The sequence below is a fragment of the Carex rostrata genome, chromosome 2 (genome assembly GCF_964058835.1).
Source record: "Carex rostrata chromosome 2, lpCarRost1.2, whole genome shotgun sequence".
Lineage (NCBI taxonomy): Eukaryota > Viridiplantae > Streptophyta > Magnoliopsida > Poales > Cyperaceae > Carex > Carex rostrata.
The window spans coordinates 14,195,624-14,216,017 of record NC_135919.1 but is presented as its reverse complement, the minus strand read 5'-3'; the positions used below and the strand labels follow the sequence as shown (position 1 = coordinate 14,216,017).

Sequence of the window (20,394 nt, the reverse complement as noted above, 5' to 3'; positions counted from 1 at the left end):
ATGCGAAAAAAATATTTTGAAAACTTTTGAAAATTTATTATGAACCTTCTTCAATTGTCTCTATCAAGAATTACGTTCTATTTTGAAAACTTCACAATACAACAAATTGACCTTAATAATGACTATTAGCTTGGCCAATGTATTTTCTATAAGCTAATGTGTTAGGTCCAATTTATTCCCGTAGGAATAGTATTTTTTTTTAACTAGTGATTATTTTTGCTTATTATGCTTTTATTAATACATTATCTGGCAGCATCTGTCAGTTCATTAAAAAAAAAAAGATTATTTTTGCTTACATGACATGCAAAAAAGACCGTTGAACAACACTAAAGAAATATTTTCCAAATGACTTGTAAAAGAAATTTGTCGGATGGACGGATGGTGCATTGGTGCTTGTGAAATATTTTCGATTAGACTGTTGCCATGTATTTCCTTGAAAATATGACCCTTGGACGCGCTCTAAAATAAAAATTGAAAGAAGCTATAAATGAAAACTCAAATTATGTGTCATTAAGTATATAATTTAGTATAAAATTATAAATTAACAAAAAAAAACAATCAAGTATCAACTCCTAACTCAAACAGTACTAATTTGACAACCCTCATTTCTGATTTAAATGTTTTAATTTTTGTTTGACAATTGTCTTAGCATTTAATTATAATAAAATCCACATGTTTTTAGGTACTAAATAAAAAATAGAGTGAGGCTATGGTAATATGCATATTACATTGCAGCTTGTGCTATGAATTTATATAGTTGTATTCAAAATCTGAATAGTCGATTTGAACCGGTCAATATGACATGCATATGACCAAATTTTACATTGTTTTTATAATTTTCTTGCAATTTTTTAAATGGTAGAAAATTAATTCATCTAGAAGTTCTGGATCGTTTGAAAATAGTAATTTTGTATATATTTAAAACTAAAATATAGTAAAAAGAATTGTAAAAATTGTAAATTTTTGTTTCCATACATCTTCAAGAGTTTGGCTATACTACTTATGTAAGTATATCATAAGATATGTTTATAAATTATATATTCATTTTTAAAGTTCAAATAATCGATTCGGACCGTTCAACATCTCATATTAAAATGTGCTTGGAGACAAAAATTTACATTTTTTGAAAACTTTTTACTATTTGTTTGAGTTTTTGAAAATGAAGATTTTTCATAAAAATAATGTATTAATTTACTTACAAAAATCTTCATTTTTTGACTGCTTGACTTGATACTAAATAGATTCGAAAATAAAAAGTTTAATATGTAAATGAAGCTAACAAGAAGGAGATTAGTTTTAACAGTTTAGATTGTCGTTTGGACTTTAAAAAAAGAAGATATATAACTTATAAGCATATGTCATGACATGCTTATATAAGTAGCGTAATCGGACTATATTTTCATATACAAATTATGTTTAACGGTTCAGTTTAACTATTGAAACTTTGAAAATAAAGATAATCCATCACAGATTGATTCGTAATATGCATATTACCATTGTCTCACTCAATTATTATGCTTTAATTCAAGTGAAACAAAATTGAAAAAGCTCCGTAAATTAGAAACTACATAATTTTTAGCATCGTATTATCTTTTCTTTACTTTACCTAGTGTATGAGAATATTTTAATCTCTTAGCTCATACTATTTTATCTAATTACTATGCCTCGCCATATTACTCACAAAAATCAATATATTAAAGGAATTTAACATCTACTTTTATTTTACTCAATGTTGATTTATAAACTACAATGTACCTATCAACTATAGAAAATTGCAACAGACCGATAATTTGACAGTTTCATCAAAATAAATATTTGTTGCCTTTAAACTTTAAAAAAAAATCTTTAGCAGTATTTGACATAACAGTGGACTATTATTAAAAGTCTAATCAGTATAATTATTTTTAATCACCGTTTTCATGGAAATCTAGCAGAAATTTTTTAATGTCCATGACTTTCATAACCGTTTAATAAATTGAATCATAAGTTTAGTTAATTCGTGTTTTTAAAAAAAAGCTTGTCGGAATTAGGGTATTAAAGTATTTAAGATTTTTCTCTGGGCTGCTAAGCATACCTCCCTCGCCGGAGCCCGGAAGTTGTTGTAGACCGGATTCTTCCATAATTGGTCGGGGAAATTAACTGACATTGACGACCCTAATATTAAGAGATTCCTCAATGGGACCCATCTGTCAGGGATAGATCGTACTACCAAAATTACGGTAGAACACCTCCTTCCAAGTTATCCCTCTCCAACATTTCTCCTCTCTCTCGTTCTCTTTCGTCTCCATTCGACTCTCTCTCTCTCTCTTCGGATCCGCAAGCGCAGCGCGAGAATCCACTTTTATTACAGATCCCCCATTAAATTAGGGTTTCGCGTTTGCCCATCCTCAGGCCACCCTCTGTTCCGAATACACCTCTCCTGCTGAGCTTAACCTAGGTCTGATTCCTTCCTCGTAATTCTCCTTGTCGTCCTTCGATTTTTAACTACCGGATGGCTCGATCTTGTCTCTTCTCTCTAATTTATGTTGTCTATAACGGATTTTGTGTGAATTTCAGGAAAATCTGTGAAAATTAGGAGCTTTCTGAGCCTCTCATGTTGGCCTGTTGGCGCCTGAAAGATTGGGTCTTTTGATTGCTTCTGGGGTCCTCTACCAGCTTGTGGAGGATCCCGTTGGAGGAGAAATCTCAAATTAGGGTTTTAATCGTATTTTATGGTGTAAGACTGGAGGTGTATTAATTAAATTAGTGTTTTATCAAAGGGGGTTGTTCCATTTAGTTTGATTTGGGAGGTTTTTGAGATGTTCTCTCCTGGTACTGAATCGAGTCAAGACTTGTGTCGGGTCAGTGATGCAGCCCTTATCCCGACCCGCTTTGTTTGGCCCTATGGAGGCAAGCGGGTGTTCTTGACCGGCTCATTCACCAGGTAATTTCCTTTAGCCTTCTTACCTTTCGCTTTGTTTCACTATTTACTTTTGGTGTCTAGTATGTTCCTTTTACACACCTGGGTTATGTGTCATTAGCCTCCAGAGCCCAGTATTTTACTGGTAAATTACCAAAATGTGTCTGACAGTGCAAAATGATACTCCTGTCTAGCTGTTTCTGCAAAATTCCTTGTTAATTTGATAGTTGGATGGATATGCATGTGACTGCTAAAAAAATTGGAGTGCTGATATAAGTGATATTTTTTTTTCAATTTCAATGCATGATGTTTAAGTCTTCAATGAGGCGTTGTGCATACGTGGCTTAGACCATAGGTATGGAAATGTAGTTTATAATTTTTCAAAAAGTTATTCAATTGATAAAACTGCACTTAATTTTGACAATGGATGACATGCATGAAACAGAAATATAAGTTTTGCAATATATATATATCATCAGGTTTTTTTTTCTTCATTTATATTAAAAAAATATTGATATCTAGTGTTTTTTATAAGAGTTAATAAAGTAATGATAATGTAGTCATCCAATGACATAAATTCTGTAGTAAAAAAGTTTGAATTTAATTCTAGTATTTTCTACTGGAGTGCAACCGAGCACAATACTTTCACCAAAATTGATAATAACAGAATCCAGAATAGCATTGTCCTGTAGTATTACTTTCGATTATTTTCTTCGACATGCAAAAGTATTTAAAAGGTGAAAAGAAACAGCAGTTGTCAGAATTCAAAATCAATCCACATGAAGACTGATACCAGTACAAATTGGATAATTGATGGATATGAATTCAGGTAAGTTATGTATGTTGACAGGAATTACAAATATGCAACTATAACAAAAATATACACGTTGAAATAAAGGACAGCTTATATTGAGAACAAATTTATTCGATCATCATGACTACTGATCATATGATTATCAAAATTTAAAAAGTAAAATTACAAATATGTGCTGTAGAATTTATCTATATTGTGTATCAAAATTGGCGGAGTTTGAAACTTGCATCCAATAAATGTTTTGAAAATTTGGCAGTTTGGTTTTATCAGCAGTTGAGTGCTGACCAGATAATTTCCAAGTTGAACCAAATTTGATACACTACCTATCTAAACTAAGAAAAATATTTCTACAATTTAATATCTTGATTTTGATAAATCATTTTGTTAGATACCACAGTTGTTATGTAAAAATGGTTGTCAATATATCATTTTCTTTGAAATAATTACATAAAACTGTAAAATTCCAAAATTGATAACAATTTGCATACTATCAGCTAGTGTTGTGTTATGGTGCTTCGCAAAGTCCAATGCACTGGTACTTTGCTTGTATATCTCGATTTTTGAAGTTTGAAAGGCAAATCCGAACTGCTCAATGTGTTGTACATGTTAAAATCTTGTTGGAAACCAATATTTTATATTTTTTTTATTTTTAGCTACTTAATAGATTGGAAGAAAATTATTGCTATTGAACAGTCCAGAATTATTTTGAAAATTTTAAAAATTAGTAATAAGAATTTGAAAAAAAAAATTTAGTTTTCAATATGTAGATCACAGTGAGCAGCTTGCATCAGCCCTTCGAATGTTGAAAATCAAGACTTGAACACAAAGTATGGCTGCATTAGTACTTTGCAAAGCATAAATATAAAACTATTATTTTTAGCATTCACGATAGATAAGATGTATGCAAAATGAGTCTTTTAACAAAAGTGATATGAAAGACCTTTGATTTCAGTTGATAGAAATCTGGATAATCTGTATTCGATCTGTTTTTAAGGTATTATTATTATTAAATTGTATGTATATGTATACACATTGTTTTACTATTCAAAATAATTATCAGTGTCTGTATACACATTGTTTGCCATTCAAAATAATTACGAGTTTATGTATCCATTCTCAGCTGTGGATTGCATGCTTGGATTTGGATAGGTTTCTTATACAGACTTGGATTGCATGAATTATATTTGTTCCATCCTCAGCCCTAATGATAGCACATAGTTCACGATAATGTGTTTGCAAATGAGGAATGGGGTTAATTTGGGGATACATTTGAACTAAGGACAGTGATATGTGCAAGAAATAATGTTCTTTATCAAAGAAATTAAGTTTTGCTTTATCAATAAAAGCTATAATAACATGTGCTCCTAAGACAAGTGGATCCCTAGTTACAAGGCTGCGCCACATACCTGAACATGATTGTTCTAACAGCTTTAGTGGGGAGTACTAGCAATCCACCATCCAAGGACGGTGGGGGTCCACAGTACTGACTGTTCTATGGTTCTTACCACTTAGAGAGTATAGACCCCAAAAATAGAACAAGGATGGATCAGTATGAATGCAAGAACTTTGCTCATCAAAGCTTCATATTTGTGGAAAGGAAGATAATGAAAGGAATTATTGAACAACAGTACCATACCTGCACCAGGTTGATGCGAAGTGACAAAGTCAATCTGAGCTTAGGGTTAGGATTTGGAGTGGGGGGGGGGGGGGGGGGGGGGGAGGGGGGATGATGTTACAATGTCGAATTGTTCAGACAGCTACAATTTCTTCCCCAATCAAAACTTGCAAATTTCCAAAAGATTTCTTCAAAGAAACTGCAACATGCCTGTTCAAACCTGAATTCATACTAAAAGATATGATTTACGGTACTTGTAGATTACATGAGATCCAAAACAAACCTGGCTTAAAATGGCAGGTCCTGCTACAAGGTCGTTAGTGCCTTCTCTCGACAACCTATGTATGACCTTTGGTTTGGCATTCTTCTTGAAGTTTTTCTCTTCCTTACCTTCTCTCTGATTTTGAAGCTATGCCTATCTCGTTTTCCTTTCCTTTTCTTTTTCTTTTGCCAATGGAAAGTGACAGAGCCAGCCGTTTCTTCCTACATAGTAACCGTCCTTAGTAAATGCTGTTCTATTGTACTTAATAAATGCTGGAATATTTTGGTTGGTTGCAGCTGTGCCAACCATGCCTCGGCTGCCTTGCATCTAGCTGTGTGAACGGTGTGATTGTACCATCGCGTGACCCTTTTTAATGATAATGGTAGATTCAAGCCCTTAATAGGTTTTCTTGACCTTCAGCATCATTTTGGGCTTCTGGGCTTGATGCTCATAGGATCAACATGTTTTTAAGCCCAGTTGACACATTTAGAAGCGCATCTTGACACAATAACTCAAATCTTTTGTAATTTTGATTATTTCTGTTTCCAACTTTCTATCATAGATATCTAACTTTACTTCAATCTGTAATACTTACTATGACTTTTCTTTTTGAAAATTCTTGTACACGGTCAGTATTATCAAAGAATTTAATGCTTTTATTTATTTACTTGTAGTGATTTACCAAAAGTATGCGAAAAAACCATAACAATGCAGTTGGTAGCTAAACTTCCTATTATAGGTAGTGTTGATTAGAGGTACTTGTGTCAATTTTTACTAGGACGTAGTGTTTTAATTCTTGTACCTCTCCAGATTCGTGAAATAGGTATTGGAATCCCATTGTAAAGTGTGTTAGAGTGTGTTAGATTATGGACCTGCTGGATAAGACTTACAGATAACGTTGTTCTGGGAATTGTATTTATTATTACCATTTGATTATGTTTTAATATAGTTACATATTTTCAGGTGGTCAGAGCATTTACCGATGTCTCCTGTTGAAGGCTGTCCCACTGTGTTTCAGGCAATTTGTAGATTGCATCCTGGTGTTCACCAGGTATTTTTATACACAAAAATATATTGCTGCGTGTAAATTTTCATTCATATGATATATACTTTTTAATTTTCCAATTTTCTTTTTCAGAGCTGGTCTTAAGTTTCTGGATGGTGTTTAGCATATTTCTCATTTATCTATCTTGGGTTCTGGCTAAACTTGGCCAAACCAGGAACCATCCTGTTTTGTCAAGTGTTTGGTGTCAACCTACTGAATTCGCATCCTCTGAGATATATCATATTTTGCATGACTTCTTGAAAAATCTCAACCTTTCAAATACGTTCTGCACGAATCTCAAAGCTCAAATAATACTGGATCCTGTGCTATCCCCGAATAGAGTACCGGACACATCGGTCACACAAAATATGAGATATCTCAGAGGATGCGCATTCCAACCTAATCAGATTGATTGACCATATTTATTTCAACTGAACTAGAAGGTCAGATCTGTCAAACTCCAGATCCACCGAATTGGTTCTATTTTCTCTTTCACATGTTTTTGGACTTGTAATGTGCTGACCTAATAATGACCCTGGGTTAGAAATATGGTCATGTTTCGTGGATCTATTCCTATCTTGACTAATATAAATTTTGTGCAACGATGCGAATTATGTTCTTGTTCTTTTGCAGTACAAGTTCTATGTTGATGGTGAATGGAGGCATGATGAGAGGCAGCCGTTTGTGATGGGGAACATTGGGATAGTGAATACACTGCTTTTGACAAGTGATGTGGAGCAGGTGGGTCCCACACACAGCCCCAGCACAGGGGTCTCCAATAATTCCAACCGCACAACGCAGATGGATGTCGACAATGATTTTGTACGCTCGGTGAGCGCCCTATTTTATCTTTAATTTTCAGGAGATAAGATCAAGCTCTTTGATATATATGTGGTTTTGTTGTACAACAATTTAAAAGCTTCAATAGGGCTATCTGGAAAATCACTATTTTGGCCTAAAGGTGTGGAGCTGAAAATAATGAAAATATTTTCTAAAATATTCATTTTTTCAGGCCCAATTAGACTGCTAATAGGTCCATTAATGTTCAACCCAGTCCATAGGAACACACTTATTCTGCAAGTCTTTATTTTTACCACAATAATGGTTAGTAATTAAACTTAATGGCAAGATAGTTTCAGCTGGCACTCATGTTATGAATAATAATTATGTTCTTAACCTTATAATTGGTGACATGATATATAGATGTTACTTGCTAAACATTTGGTAGTTTTGTTTAATGTCTGAATTTATATTTTAACTTGTCTTCATTATTTGGTAAATATCTGATTCACATTTGACTCCTGTTTGATTTGTGCTTGTAGAGACTATTTTTTTTTAAAGTGTATGTATCCGATAAAGGAAAAAATATATGGATGCGGTTGGACCACTATCTAATGTTCCAAAATGCTGTTTGCCTGAGTGCAGAGTTGTTATTGGTTTTTAGTCCTGCCTTTTTTCTTTTTCTTTTTTGAAATAGTTTATCATGTGGTCTTATACCCCATCTCAAGTTGCATTTGTATTGGCCAAAAAGAAAAGAACATAGATGAATATGAAGAATAAATAAGTGCCATGAGCATTATTTGTTTTGTAATTTTAACAAAATAGAATATGAAAGCAACAAGAACCACCAATAACAAAACTTTGGTGTTCTAAGTGTATGCGACTTACAAACTATAGTTATACTTTTGTATCCAGCTACTCTGATGTTGTTTTTGACATTTTCTATATACATCTACTAAATGGTAAGTTGACGAGGCAAATGGAATTTCAGGATGGGCTTTTTAGGGTTTCAGATAATGACATTGCGGTTTCAAGGCGCCGTGTTTGTGATTTTTTGTCCCAAAAAAATGCCTATGATTTGCTTCCTGATTCAGGAAAGGTAATGCAGATATGCGGGGTCTCTCTCTTTTTCCTATTTTTTTCTAGTAATTATTTTCCGGGTGTTTTCTGCTATGTCTCTACTGATGAGATATTTTTTCTCAGGTCATTGCATTGGATGTTAACTTGCCTGTGAAGCAATCTTTTCACATTCTCCATGAACAGGTGAACTTTTTTATATTGACCCCTTCTGGATGTCCCCAAGTTCTGCAAAGAATCAAGGGGATTCAGCTTTTTAACTTTTACCTCAGTAAAATCATGTAAAGCTGTACTTAAATAGCTGTTTAGTTAATGTTAAATTTTTATGGGTGCTGAAAGGTGTGTTTGGTGCTGACATAATTTTGATTTTGATAGAAATGTGTCTAAATTGACCCTAAAATATTGCTTGATTGCGTGCTTTTATCTTTCAGGGAATTCCTGTGGCACCTTTATGGGACTCATACAATGGCCGATTTGTGGGGATTCTTAGCCCATTAGATTTTATCTTAATTTTGCGAGAGGTACCTCGTTTATAGCTTTTTGTTTATCTTGCATATGATTTCTCACTGAACTTTTTTTGTGCTTCTATGTGAATAACCTGATATGATTTGGCAGCTGGAGGCACATGGACCAAATGTACCAGAGGAGGAGCTCGAGACACATGCCATATCTGCTTGGAAAGATAGAAAGCGACAACTCTATAGTCGGTCTGACCAGCTTGGCAGGCCCCTCCAGGGCTTAGCTCAAGTAAAACCCTACTTCCTGATACGCTTTAAGGGTTCAACTTTTAGCTGTCTTTTTGTATTGTTGGCATCTTTGTACTCATCCCTGGTTCAGTGACTACTTAGGCTCGGTTGAAAAAGACCAAAAAGAAAAAAAACCCAAACTAGTATGTAAAATGATTTTAGAAGTAAAAATTTTGCTATAGAAAATGAAGAGAACTTGAAAAGGTTTACATTATTCAATTTGAAAGTTGTTTGTCAGAAGTAGAAAAATAGAATTTTTTAAAAACCTTCACTAGAACTTATTATGAGGATTTCCAATTGGTGCAATCAGGCAAGCCCGTATGATTCGCTCAAGGACGTAGCAGTAAAGATTTTGCAAAACGAGGTTTCTATGGTTCCAGTTGTACACTCATCTTCTGATGATGGGTCTTTCCCTCAGCTTTTGCACCTCGCCTCTCTTTCTGGAATCCTGAAATGTAAGCCATCCATTCAATCTATTCCCTGCATTAGGTCTTGAGCTTGTCAAGGGATGTAATTAATGCACCATAGGTTTGGTACATAAAATGATAGTTTTTGTTCTTTTTGTTCTTTTTGTTAGTTGTGAAGCTTAAGTTCTCATTGATGGCTTCAATCCCTGCTTATATTTTAATTGTAAACAATAGATCCTTGAAAGAGGACCTCCAAAATGTGAAAAATAAAATATTGATAGTGTGTCATGTAAAAACAGGATATTAATTTTAAAAGAGATTATTTATCGGTATGGTATGTAATGAACGTACGGGTAACTTCAATAAGATGATATACTGTAATGGGGCGATGTCTGTAACTGAGATATACATTCTTGGGTTGAACCTGGCCAATTCACTTGAAATAACCAGATAACTTTTCATGTTTTTTGCTTCCTTCTATGCTGCAATTGATGTAATTATTACCACTCACTCATGCTTTTAGTTTTTTCTTTTGATAAATTAGGTATATGTAGATACTTCAGGCACTCAGTAAGTGTACTGCCAGTGTTACAAATGCCAGTGAGTTCAATCCCTTTGGGAAGTTGGGTACCCAGCATTGGGGACCGTAATTGCCGTCCCATTGCCATGCTCAGACCCACTGCATCCCTCAGCACGGCACTCTCTCTCTTGGTCCAAGGTTATATACTTCTTTTCTTTTAGTATACTGTATTTGTTTCATGACATGTGCAAGAAAAGCCTACTTCTGTCGTTTTGGTTTTTTATTGCTCTCTAGGAAAGGACAGTGCAGATTAGGTTGCCTCATTTGTTGTACCATTTGGATTTTAGCATACCTTTTTTCTTGAATTTTGTGTGGTATAATTTGTTAGCCCAAGGGTTGGTCAACACTGGGCAAGTCAGTCGTTGCTTGTACAGTAAATGTTAATGCAAAAGGCCCTATTCTCCGTACTTCTCCTGTGAAGGCTCTGAAGAAATTCCTCACATTTTTTTTATAATGATTCTTATTGACAGCTGGAGTTAGTTCAATACCTATAGTGGATGAAAATGATTCCTTGGTGGACACTTACTCTCGAAGGTGCATTTGTATTCCTTTTTGTTTCCCTTTTCCTTGTATTTAGATTTTCCTCCCCATAAGATAACAATTATTCTTCCTATTTTTAATGACAGTGACATCACAGCTCTGGCTAAAGACAAGGTTTATACGCACATTCGCCTAGATGAGATGAGTGTTCAGCAGGTATATGAAGAATGACTATCATTTTCTTTATTTCAGGAAATATCAGTTGCCATATACTAGAAAATTGAGTTCTTTCTTTTCTTTTATGCTTTAGGCATTACAACTAGGGCAAGATGCAAGTTCGCAGTTTGGGCTGTTCAATGAGCAGAGATGCCAGATGTGTCTCCGTACTGATCCGCTGCTCAAGGTCATGGAACGATTGGCCAATCCAGGTATTCCAAATTTTTTTTTTGTACAATGTGGCTGGTATTCTTTGACCTAAATGCATGAGGTTGACACAACCTACCTTTTTAATGTCTTTTGGGGGTTATATGTGCTTTCGTTCTGAAGGAGGATTATTTTGAGACCAACTGCTCTTTTCTGGTACTTTACCTGACTAGTATTCCGTGAATCAACCCAACTTTTGCTAATTTGCCTTCTCTTCTTCCCTTTTTTTTTTAGAAAAAAGATGACTGATATTTTAATTATTATAGGGGTCCGCCGTGTGTTTATTGTGGAGGCTGGTACAAAGCGTGTGGAAGGCATAATATCCCTAGGTGATATTTTCAGGTTTTTGCTGGGCTAGCCAAGAATCAAAAGCATAAACAGCAATTCCATTCCAATTCTGACTCTGCTTTTTTCGGAACCAATTTATCAGCCTGCTATTTGCTTTTTTTCTGAGATATGTCACCGTTGAGGGTCTAATTAATCCTGGATTAGTGCCTTTCAGTCTTTAATCATATTACAGCCATTTATCGGCCTGTAAATGTTTCTTCTCTTTCTTTTGTTTACCTAATCAACTGACAGTTATTTGTTGAAATTGTCTTACTGTTTGTGTTTTGTTCCTTCGCCTCTCTTTTTTCTTTATTTTTTATGTTTTTATGGGTTTCTTTCTTCCTTTTAGAGAATTGGTACATTTATGCTTTGTATCGCTAGATTGTACTGGAGTGTTAAGGGGGAAAAAGAGGGGCTGGTGTATGAAACCCGATTCTGTTGTACAAACATATGTTTGGTTGTAAACCTCCCAATCCCTGGAAGGAGAAAAAAAAAAAGATAAGTTGTTTATTCTATCTTAAATTTGTTATGGTCAATTTGACCAGGGAACCTTCTGATGTCCATTGTTTTGTAACCATACCAGTGACTCGGTAGATTTATCACGAGTCAGGCAATGTGAAATGGATTAACGGATCCGTGTGGAAAGAAAAGGTTAGATGTTTTTGTAGAAATAATGCAATTATAGTATAAAAATATGCATTGGGCCAGGATCTCTGATTTCTAAAATAGAGGACTTCAGTTGCTTATTTGCCTTGTGGGTGTTTATTGTAATAAGAAAAGTAAGGCACGCAATGGCATGTTGCAAATGCTGGTCCATAAAAAGAAAAAGGAACAGAAATTATAATAGAGTGCTTTTCTATATCACATGGGCTTATTATCAAAGAAAGACAGAACCAGCACCCCTATTATATGACTTTTAAGTTCCATGAAACACCAACTAAGTTTCTATATCAATCATCCTACCTAACATTTACCCTCCTGGGCCTATCAACAGCATCACTGTTCTGAAAATCATCATATCTGTGTCTATCATCACTTCTATTTCCAGTTTGATGCCTCCTATTGGACCTGAAGCTCTCATCTGGTTTGCCATGCACATAATCTCTCCTCCGGTCACGAAAACTATTATTTCCAGCTTGATGCCTCCTGTTGAACCTGAAGCTCTCATCTGATTTACCAGGTACATTATCTCTCCTCCTGTCAAAACCACCCCTGCTGCTTCTTTCATTCTTTTGGGAACCTCTGAACCCACCATCACTACCAAACTTACTACCTTTTCGCACAGAATCCTCTTGATGGTGTACCGTGCCATCCCTTCCTGAACGATTTGCCCCCCTCACTCGACCGAAGTCACTTCTAGACCCAAATTTACCACCTTTCGAATGTTTCTCCATAGAAGGACGGTAGTCATCAGCATCTGATTCAGAATCACTAAATGAAGCCCTCGGGTTCCTTTTGGCATTATTAGAGCGGAAATCATTAGCATCATCATAATCACTATCTGAATCAAATTTGAGCTCACCTCGTTTATCCCTGACATTAGCACGATTTATTAGCTCCTCATCATCACTATCTGAAGTGTTTAAACTATCACGGGACCTACGCTCTGAATTTTTTTTACTGCAATTAAAGTCCTCGTAGTCATCCACGTCACTTTCTTCAAAGTCAGAAAAGCTTCTTCGAGCAACGCCGCTATCCTTTCCTGCTCTTGAGGAAGAATCTATCTCATAATTATCCAAATCATCATCCTCGTCATCAAAATCATCAAATCCTGTTTTGGATGAATAAGGGACATCTTTTCTTTCATCCAGTTCTGATCTTCTTCCACGTGAACCTGTTAAATCCCCTTCTTCCAAATTTCCTTTAGAAGAATCGGCAAACTCAAATGCTGCAACATCAGCACCATCAGATTCATTGTCATCAAAATCAAAGTTCCAGGCATCAGAAACTTCTGGAACACGAGACGGTGGGCCCCTCTCAGGCCAGGTCCTTGTGGGACCCGGTTGTCGGGAGTCCATTTGATTAGAGGTGTAATCATCTGGAGGACGCTCATGCTCGCACTCATAGCATGCCATGTTTCGTCTATAGTTCAAAAACTGGCATCTGGCAGAAGTAAAACCGTACATTATTATCCGTACTATGCATTATATATGTAGTTTGAAATTTATTGTGGTTAAAAAGATACCGAGGGCACTCCCATTCACCAGGAAGGAGCTGTCGCTTGGGGCGCTTTGCATCACATTGCATACAAACTGTATTCTTTGCAAAATTCATGAAGTCACACCTGACAACACAACCATTTCAGAATTATTAGTGCATAATATAAATCAAAGAGCGATGATCTGCCAGAAGAATTCCCATCATTTACCTTTGCTAAATTGCCAATTTCATAAATCTCATTATCAAAAGAATTTTGCATTTTCTAATCAATTGCTTGAGGAAACAAGCAAATGGTTCATCATGGCTACCCAAAAGAACAAGTGCTTATTTTCAAACAAGGTATAACATGGTTGGTTCCTATTACAATTAATCTCTAAAGAGAACTTGATAGTAATTGTGCTTTTACCAATTACAATTCTTGTTCCTAACAACCAAGGATTAATTTATCATTGCTAATAAAAATAATATGGTCATGGAAGAGGTTTTCTCTATCTAGATTAATTACAAAAAAACGAATTAACATTATTCTGAATGAGTCTGACTACCAAGTGTATGATCCTCCTCGTTCCAAACTCTATTAACAGCAGAGAGGAAAACCAGCCCAGCACAATCCACGGAACCAAGAGCGAACTAGATGAAACTACCACAATTAAAAGTTGCAAATAACAAATTGAACAAGTAGGAAATTACTTGGGACAGAGCCAGTCTCCTTTCTTCATCTCAACATCATCCCTCCCAACTCTCTTCTTCTTAGGTGGTGGTGGTGGCTGCTTAACCTTCACCTCCCTTTTCTTCAACACAGGTGGTGGCAGTCTCGGGTCGATAGGGACCACACTCAGACTTGCCACCTCATGCATCAATTTCCGCACTACATTCTTCACCTGCTTTAGCTTCATCAGGTCCTTGTTCTCCACTGAACCATTTGCATGATCAAAACCAAAGGTTAGGAGTATGCGCATTATGTCTAGCGTTCGTGCTTCGTCTTCTTTTGGTACCAGGATATAGCCTCGAGAGCAGGAGTTTCTCAGACTGCAGGCACTGCAGACCTGAAATAAATCCCACCCATAGTGATTTTCAGTATTTCCTCATCGGATATTCACAGCAATTATATGCACAGTGACAAAAGTACAGGTTACTGAAGAAAATATCTTAAAATACAGTGGCAAGCAGGTCAGCTATTTTGCAGTTATAACCTCCATGTCATTGTATTGAGCATTAGCAGTTAGGGGCCAAGATAGTTTACTGTATCTCTCAATAACAAAGCTATGGAACACCTGATTTTCTCCTATTTACCAGGACGAGGAACTAAGCAAAGCTCATCAGAAATACAATACAGATACAAGTAAAACTCCATATTAGCAAAGCATAAGAGATAATACATACATCTCCTTCATCAAGGTGGACGAGCTTCCTTAACAACTTTGCTGAGAAGATCACCTTTGGTTCCAGGCTTGGACACCCATGGCCAACCAAAGTCTGAATGTCTTTCCTTTGCAATGACCTAAAATTTAATATAGTAGTACTGTAAGTCAATGCCAACTTAGTGGTAGTATCAAGAGTCAAAAACTGAAACCTAAGCCATATTTTCACGAGATTATTTTCTTTCTAGAAAGGATTAGGATTTCAGATGTTCAATTTCCAGAAGAGGGCAAATTCTGATACGGTGCTAATTTTATAAATTATGGAGTGGTTGGTCATTTGAACCTTTTTAATGTTTTGAGTACATTTCAATAAATGTTCAACTCTAGCTAGAAACAAACTGTTAATTAAGAAGAAAACTATCAAGTGTTTTTTTTTTTTGTTCGATAACAAATTAACAATGCTGCCTTGGCGAATTGGGTACCAGGCAGCATAAAGATACTGCCTGAACTTATCCGAGCTTGCAGTAAAGCGAAAGTATAAGATAAGACAAAGATACCTGATAATATCAAAACGGTCTCGGCCGAAATTCATGCATGCATTTCGCATTGTAAGCCAGTCCCTTGATAAATCAAGTGAAACCTCCTCCTTACACTCTGAGAGGTCGATTGGCACATCATACGCCACACGCTGTTTATCTACTCTACTCAAGTCAAAATAGTTCTGTTTTGCTAGTCTCTCCATTAGTTCGATCCATTCGGGCCATGGATGCACCAGCTCCACCTCCTTCTTCTTCGACACCTCCGCCATAGACGTAGCTTCCATGTTTTCTTTTGGATTCTGTTTGAGCAGTTCTTCTTTCTCTTCTTTATCTGGGTGTGTTTCCGAACGGCGCCACCATGAGCGGATCCGGTGGAGAGCTGAGTCTTGCGCCGAGAGGTCGGGTGGTTTGGAAAGAGAGTCAAGCTGATCGAAGACGAAGGAGAGGCGGGAGGAGAGAGTAGGGGGTTTGGAGTCTGAACTGGGATTGGAACTGGAATCTGAATCTGAATTGGGAGTTGAAGAGAGAGGGAGGGAAGTAAGCCGCCGGATAATAAACCACGCCGTCTGGCGAGGGCGGCGGAGAAGGAGAGAGAGTGAAGCGGAGGTGGCCATGACGGGTAAGACTATGACTCGGGAAGCATATCAATGAGCTCCCAACCGAGCCAATGAGTTCGGATCCAGTGAAGTAACCAAAAGTTGGGTTTTAGATCTGAACCGTTCGATTTGAATCCGTGATAATTCATTTGGAGCGCATACATGATTCCGAATCCCGATGTGATATCATTCTAACTTGTAAGTGATCCGCTTTTTAGATTCGTGCTAGGTTTTAAAAAGTACGATGGAGATCTCATTCTATACGGGAGGGTGCCTCACTGGACCTGAATTCCTATGACTCGGGTATAACTAATAAGCAAGAGTAAGGGCGTGCTCTTCGGCGGAAGACTAGACTGCGGAAGGGAGATGCTCACTCTAGACTGAACTTTCCAACGATTTTTCTTGCTTCAGAAGAGAAGAACCGGAGAGGGAGCGAAGGTGAAGAGGTAATGTTTGAAGGGGAGAGCGTAATCACGCAGCATTGATTTTTGGCGAATTTTCTCACCCCCATTTGGAGTGTAAAATCGCTGTTCGGGAGGTAGAGTCCCCTCTGAACTCTTCCTTCCCTTCACTTTAATGAAAGGTTTACCCTCCGTTCGTGGAGCACAGCCTAAGGATCTATTTGGTAACGAGAATATTTGATTAAAATGGAAATGATAATTTTAATTTGTCACAATTAAAATTATCTCATAATCTATAATCTATGAGAAATATAAAGAGGGTTCAAATGCCTCCATTTTTTGTGCCTCCATCATGCCTATTTTTAAAAACTTTAATAACTCAAAATTTAAATCTTAAAATTCAAAATAAAACCGTTGGATATGAACTATATCATTTTATCTATGCACGTGTAAAAAATTATGGCATTTCAACTTTGTTTTGATTGGCATCTTGAGCTTGTAAAAATGTATACTAATGTGGATAATTTCTAGACGTTGATTTTTTAACTTATTGATTCATATAAAAACAAAATCAAAATGTGATATCTTTTTATGGATACATAAAGAAAATAACATAGATCACATCTAACGGTTTTATTTTGACGTTTAAGTTTTAAACTTTGAATTATTTAAGTTGTTAAAAATGGAGGCATGATGGAGGCACAAAAAATGAAGACATTTGAACCCTCCTCAATTATAAAATATAGATGTTAGACAAATACATGAGAAAATTTGTTAGAATTTTTTTTTCTTATAGAAAATGTAATATTAAATTAAACTATATGAAGTGATACTAATTACTTATTATAATCAATATAATTGTATATATCAAATTCTCAATAAATTTAAATGAGTGAATATAAATGAACAACCATGAAATTACAAAGAACTTTTTAATCTCTGTCATGCATAACTTAGAAACTATATTAAAAAACTAGCTTAATTGTGTTTGTTTTATTATATTATTAAGGGGAAATTTCACGTATATCCCTCAAAAACTTCAAAATTACATATTTTCCCCTCTAAATTTTGAAATTACATATTTCCCCATCGAGGAGGATTCAAATGCCTCCATTTTTTGTGCCTCCATCATGTCTCCATCTTTTAAAACTTTAATAACTCAAGATTTAAAGCTTAAAAGTCAAAATAAAACCGTTAGATGTGATCTATGTTATTTTCTCTATGTGCTCATAAAAAATTGTCACATTTCAATTTTGTTTTTATGTGAATCAATAAGTTCAAAAATCAACGTCTAGAAATCATCCAAATTAGTGCATTTTTTACAAGCTCTTGATGACAATCAAAATAAAATTGAAATGTCATAATTTTTTACATGTGCATAGATAAAATGATGTAGATCATATCCAACAGTTTTATTTTGATTTTTAAGTTTTAAATTTTAAATTATTAAAGTTTTAAAAAATGGAGGCATGGTGGAGGCACAAAAAATGGAGGCATTTGAACCCTCCTCTTCCCCATCTAAAATTCAAAAACTCACATATTTACCCATTTTATTGTCTTTTATATTAAAACTCATTTTAAATTTATAAATTTGAATCTAAAGGGTTCCTCTACCGTCTGATCTGCGCGCATTGCAATAAGATATTGCATGTTTGTTTCAAGATTCATGCTAATCTAGCACGCACGGATCTCAAAGCAATTTTGATTCGCATGCATTGCATTAAGATTTGTGCACCTTGTTTCAATATTTGTGTGTTCGCTTCATCGTGCTGATGTAGCATGCGTGGATCTTAAAACAATTCGGATAGTATAGAAACTTTCAGATTCAAATTGGAGTCAGATGGGCATTTTATATATTTTTTTAATAAAAGGGTAAAATAGGTATTTTATAAATTTAGAATGTGTTTTAATATAAAAGACAATAAAAATAGGTAAAAAAGTGAGTTTTTGAAGTTTATAGGAGGAAATATGTCATTTTAAAATTTAGAGTGGGAAACACATAATTTTAAAGTTTTTGAGGGGTATGCTTGAAATTCCACCAAATTGTGTTTGTTTAATTGTGCTTGTTTATGGAAAAACAAAATAGCTTGAAAATAAACTTGGTTTTGAACTTTATAGTTAGTATATAAAATGAATAAATTCACAATTAAATATGATTTGAACCATTGTAATAAATAATTGGAGCATTATACAGTTAATCTTAAGTATTGTTTGTTCTATATAGTTGAATTATTGTTAGAAGCAATAATTATTGAGCTCGAACAACTTTAAATTAATTAGCTAGAGAAAGCTACACAAGTTGAAAAAAAAAAAAAAAAAAAGCAGAGCTAAAACTCAATTTTTTTTCTCTATAAAAATTGAAGGCTGTGGGAACTAAATCCTTCTACATAAATGAAATAGAAAATTAAAAAGATGCTGCCGAACGGTTGAAGGGAAAAAAAAATACTATTATAGTTATTTTTTATAAGAAAAACGATAAGATGAGGAACTACCGAACATGCCCAAACAAGTGATCCATGTTCCTACTCCTAATACCTCCAGAGAGAGAGAGAGTCATTTTTTTTTTTTTTTGAAGAAGAAAGGCAATAATTTGCCCGTTTCATATATTGAAACTAACATAACATTTACAAGATACTAAATGTTAGATGCCTGGTTAATGCATCCTAGGAATACTAGCAAGAAAACAAAACAACTAGCATTTTTTGACACCACTAAGAGGTGTACACAGACATAGTCCAAGATCAAAATACTCAAAAGCAGTGTAAACTACAAGTAAACTGGATAATGTGCACATATGCATAGTCATAACAAAATAACAGAGAGGATCACTCATCCTTTTCTCCTGTCACCCAGTCCAACATAAGCACATCTTCATAATCTAGCACTTGAAGAGCGGAAAAAGTAAAAATTTATCCGTAAATAATCATATTAAAAAATGGGTAATTAATAGTTTATGGATAACAACTGCCAGTGTAGATCTAATAAAACAACGCATATTGATTTCTAAAATAATTATATGAAAACTATATATAAAATAGTAAAAAAATTCAATGGTCTGAATTTGACAAATCTTTGTAAGAAAATTTTAGAAAATTATTCTTTTAATAAAATAATTTCTAAACCATTGGATTTAAGAAATTATTCTTTTAATAAATATTTTATGAATAAATTTTGAAAATTTTACGGAAGCTCTTATTTTAAAAAAAAGTACTTATGGATAACTTTTTTTTTCCAGATTAATAAAATTGAAAAAAAAAAGTGTTATAGCCTTTTAAGAGTCACACGTGTTTCTCAATTCCAACAGTAAATATGAAGTGAGGTTTATGAATAAACAATTCTCGCAAGTGGTCTAATGGATTTAAAAATTATCGGGTTGAAAAAATCTTGAGATGAGACTTGAGAGTTAGGGCTTGGTGCTTATTTACCGATTTTTTTATTTATATCCAGAAAAATATATAAATTTAAAAAACTAATCAAACCGCTTGTTTTTTATCCAAAACTACCCAAACCGGAAATTGGATCCTAAATCCTGAATAATTTTTTCTGGATTTAGGATTTCTTTTTTTTTTTTTTTTTTTTTTGCTAAATCCGGAATAATTTTTTCCGGATTTAGGATTTTTTTTTTTTAGGAAATTTTTTTTTAGGAAAATTTGTTTATAGGAAATTTTTTTTTTCATTTTTCAGTTTTTATTTATAATTTATTTATTTTTTGTATTGAAGTATTACAAATATTTAATATATTTTTAAAAAAATAGATGGAATACTATATAATTTGATTTATTCGAAAGACTGCTACAAATAATCCGGATCAACATTTTTCATGCCGGATTTTTTACGGCCGTAAAAAAAATAATATAATATAATATATGTATATGTATATGT

At 34.6% G+C, this 20,394-nt stretch overlaps 2 protein-coding genes across 3 annotated transcripts; one reads left to right on the top strand and one right to left on the bottom strand.

The window, feature by feature from the left end:
• Nucleotides 1-2,101: 2,101 nt before the first annotated feature.
• Nucleotides 2,102-11,970, top strand: SNF4 (sucrose nonfermenting-like protein). 2 transcript variants are annotated; one of them, XM_078292876.1, is made up of 14 exons: nt 2,102-2,437; nt 2,557-2,923; nt 6,554-6,641; nt 7,269-7,466; nt 8,407-8,514; nt 8,619-8,678; nt 8,924-9,013; nt 9,108-9,239; nt 9,549-9,693; nt 10,190-10,363; nt 10,696-10,759; nt 10,852-10,921; nt 11,016-11,133; nt 11,395-11,970. In XM_078292876.1, exons 2-14 carry the CDS (start codon nt 2,799-2,801, stop codon nt 11,484-11,486), a joined length of 1,464 nt encoding a protein of 487 aa, XP_078149002.1. In that variant the 5' UTR covers nt 2,102-2,437; nt 2,557-2,798; the 3' UTR covers nt 11,487-11,970. The 2 variants fall into 2 exon arrangements, with proteins under 2 accessions (XP_078149002.1, XP_078148994.1); XM_078292868.1 differs by having other exon boundaries at nt 2,218-2,437; nt 8,383-8,514.
• Nucleotides 11,971-12,247: 277 nt separating this feature from the next.
• Nucleotides 12,248-16,177, bottom strand: LOC144544235 (zinc finger (Ran-binding) family protein). Its single transcript, XM_078292672.1, has 5 exons — nt 15,534-16,177; nt 14,999-15,116; nt 14,306-14,661; nt 13,641-13,739; nt 12,248-13,558 (listed from the first exon to the last, which is right to left on the bottom strand). Exons 1-5 carry the CDS (start codon nt 16,127-16,129, stop codon nt 12,415-12,417), a joined length of 2,313 nt encoding a protein of 770 aa, XP_078148798.1. The 5' UTR covers nt 16,130-16,177; the 3' UTR covers nt 12,248-12,414.
• Nucleotides 16,178-20,394: the final 4,217 nt, after the last annotated feature.

Coding starts and splice junctions, on each gene's coding strand:
- SNF4 (XM_078292868.1), top strand. CDS start 2,799: ATGTTCTCTCCTGGTACTGAATCGAGTCAAGACTTGTGTCGGGTCAGT. Junction 8,515..8,618: donor TGCTTCCTGATTCAGGAAAG/GTAATGCAGATA, acceptor ATTTTTTCTCAG/GTCATTGCATTGGATGTTAA. Junction 10,760..10,851: donor GTGGACACTTACTCTCGAAG/GTGCATTTGTAT, acceptor TTTTAATGACAG/TGACATCACAGCTCTGGCTA.
- LOC144544235 (XM_078292672.1), bottom strand. CDS start 16,129: ATGGCCACCTCCGCTTCACTCTCTCTCCTTCTCCGCCGCCCTCGCCAG. Junction 15,117..15,533: donor GACCGTTTTGATATTATCAG/GTATCTTTGTCT, acceptor ATTAAATTTTAG/GTCATTGCAAAGGAAAGACA. Junction 14,662..14,998: donor TCCACCTTGATGAAGGAGAT/GTATGTATTATC, acceptor GATTTATTTCAG/GTCTGCAGTGCCTGCAGTCT.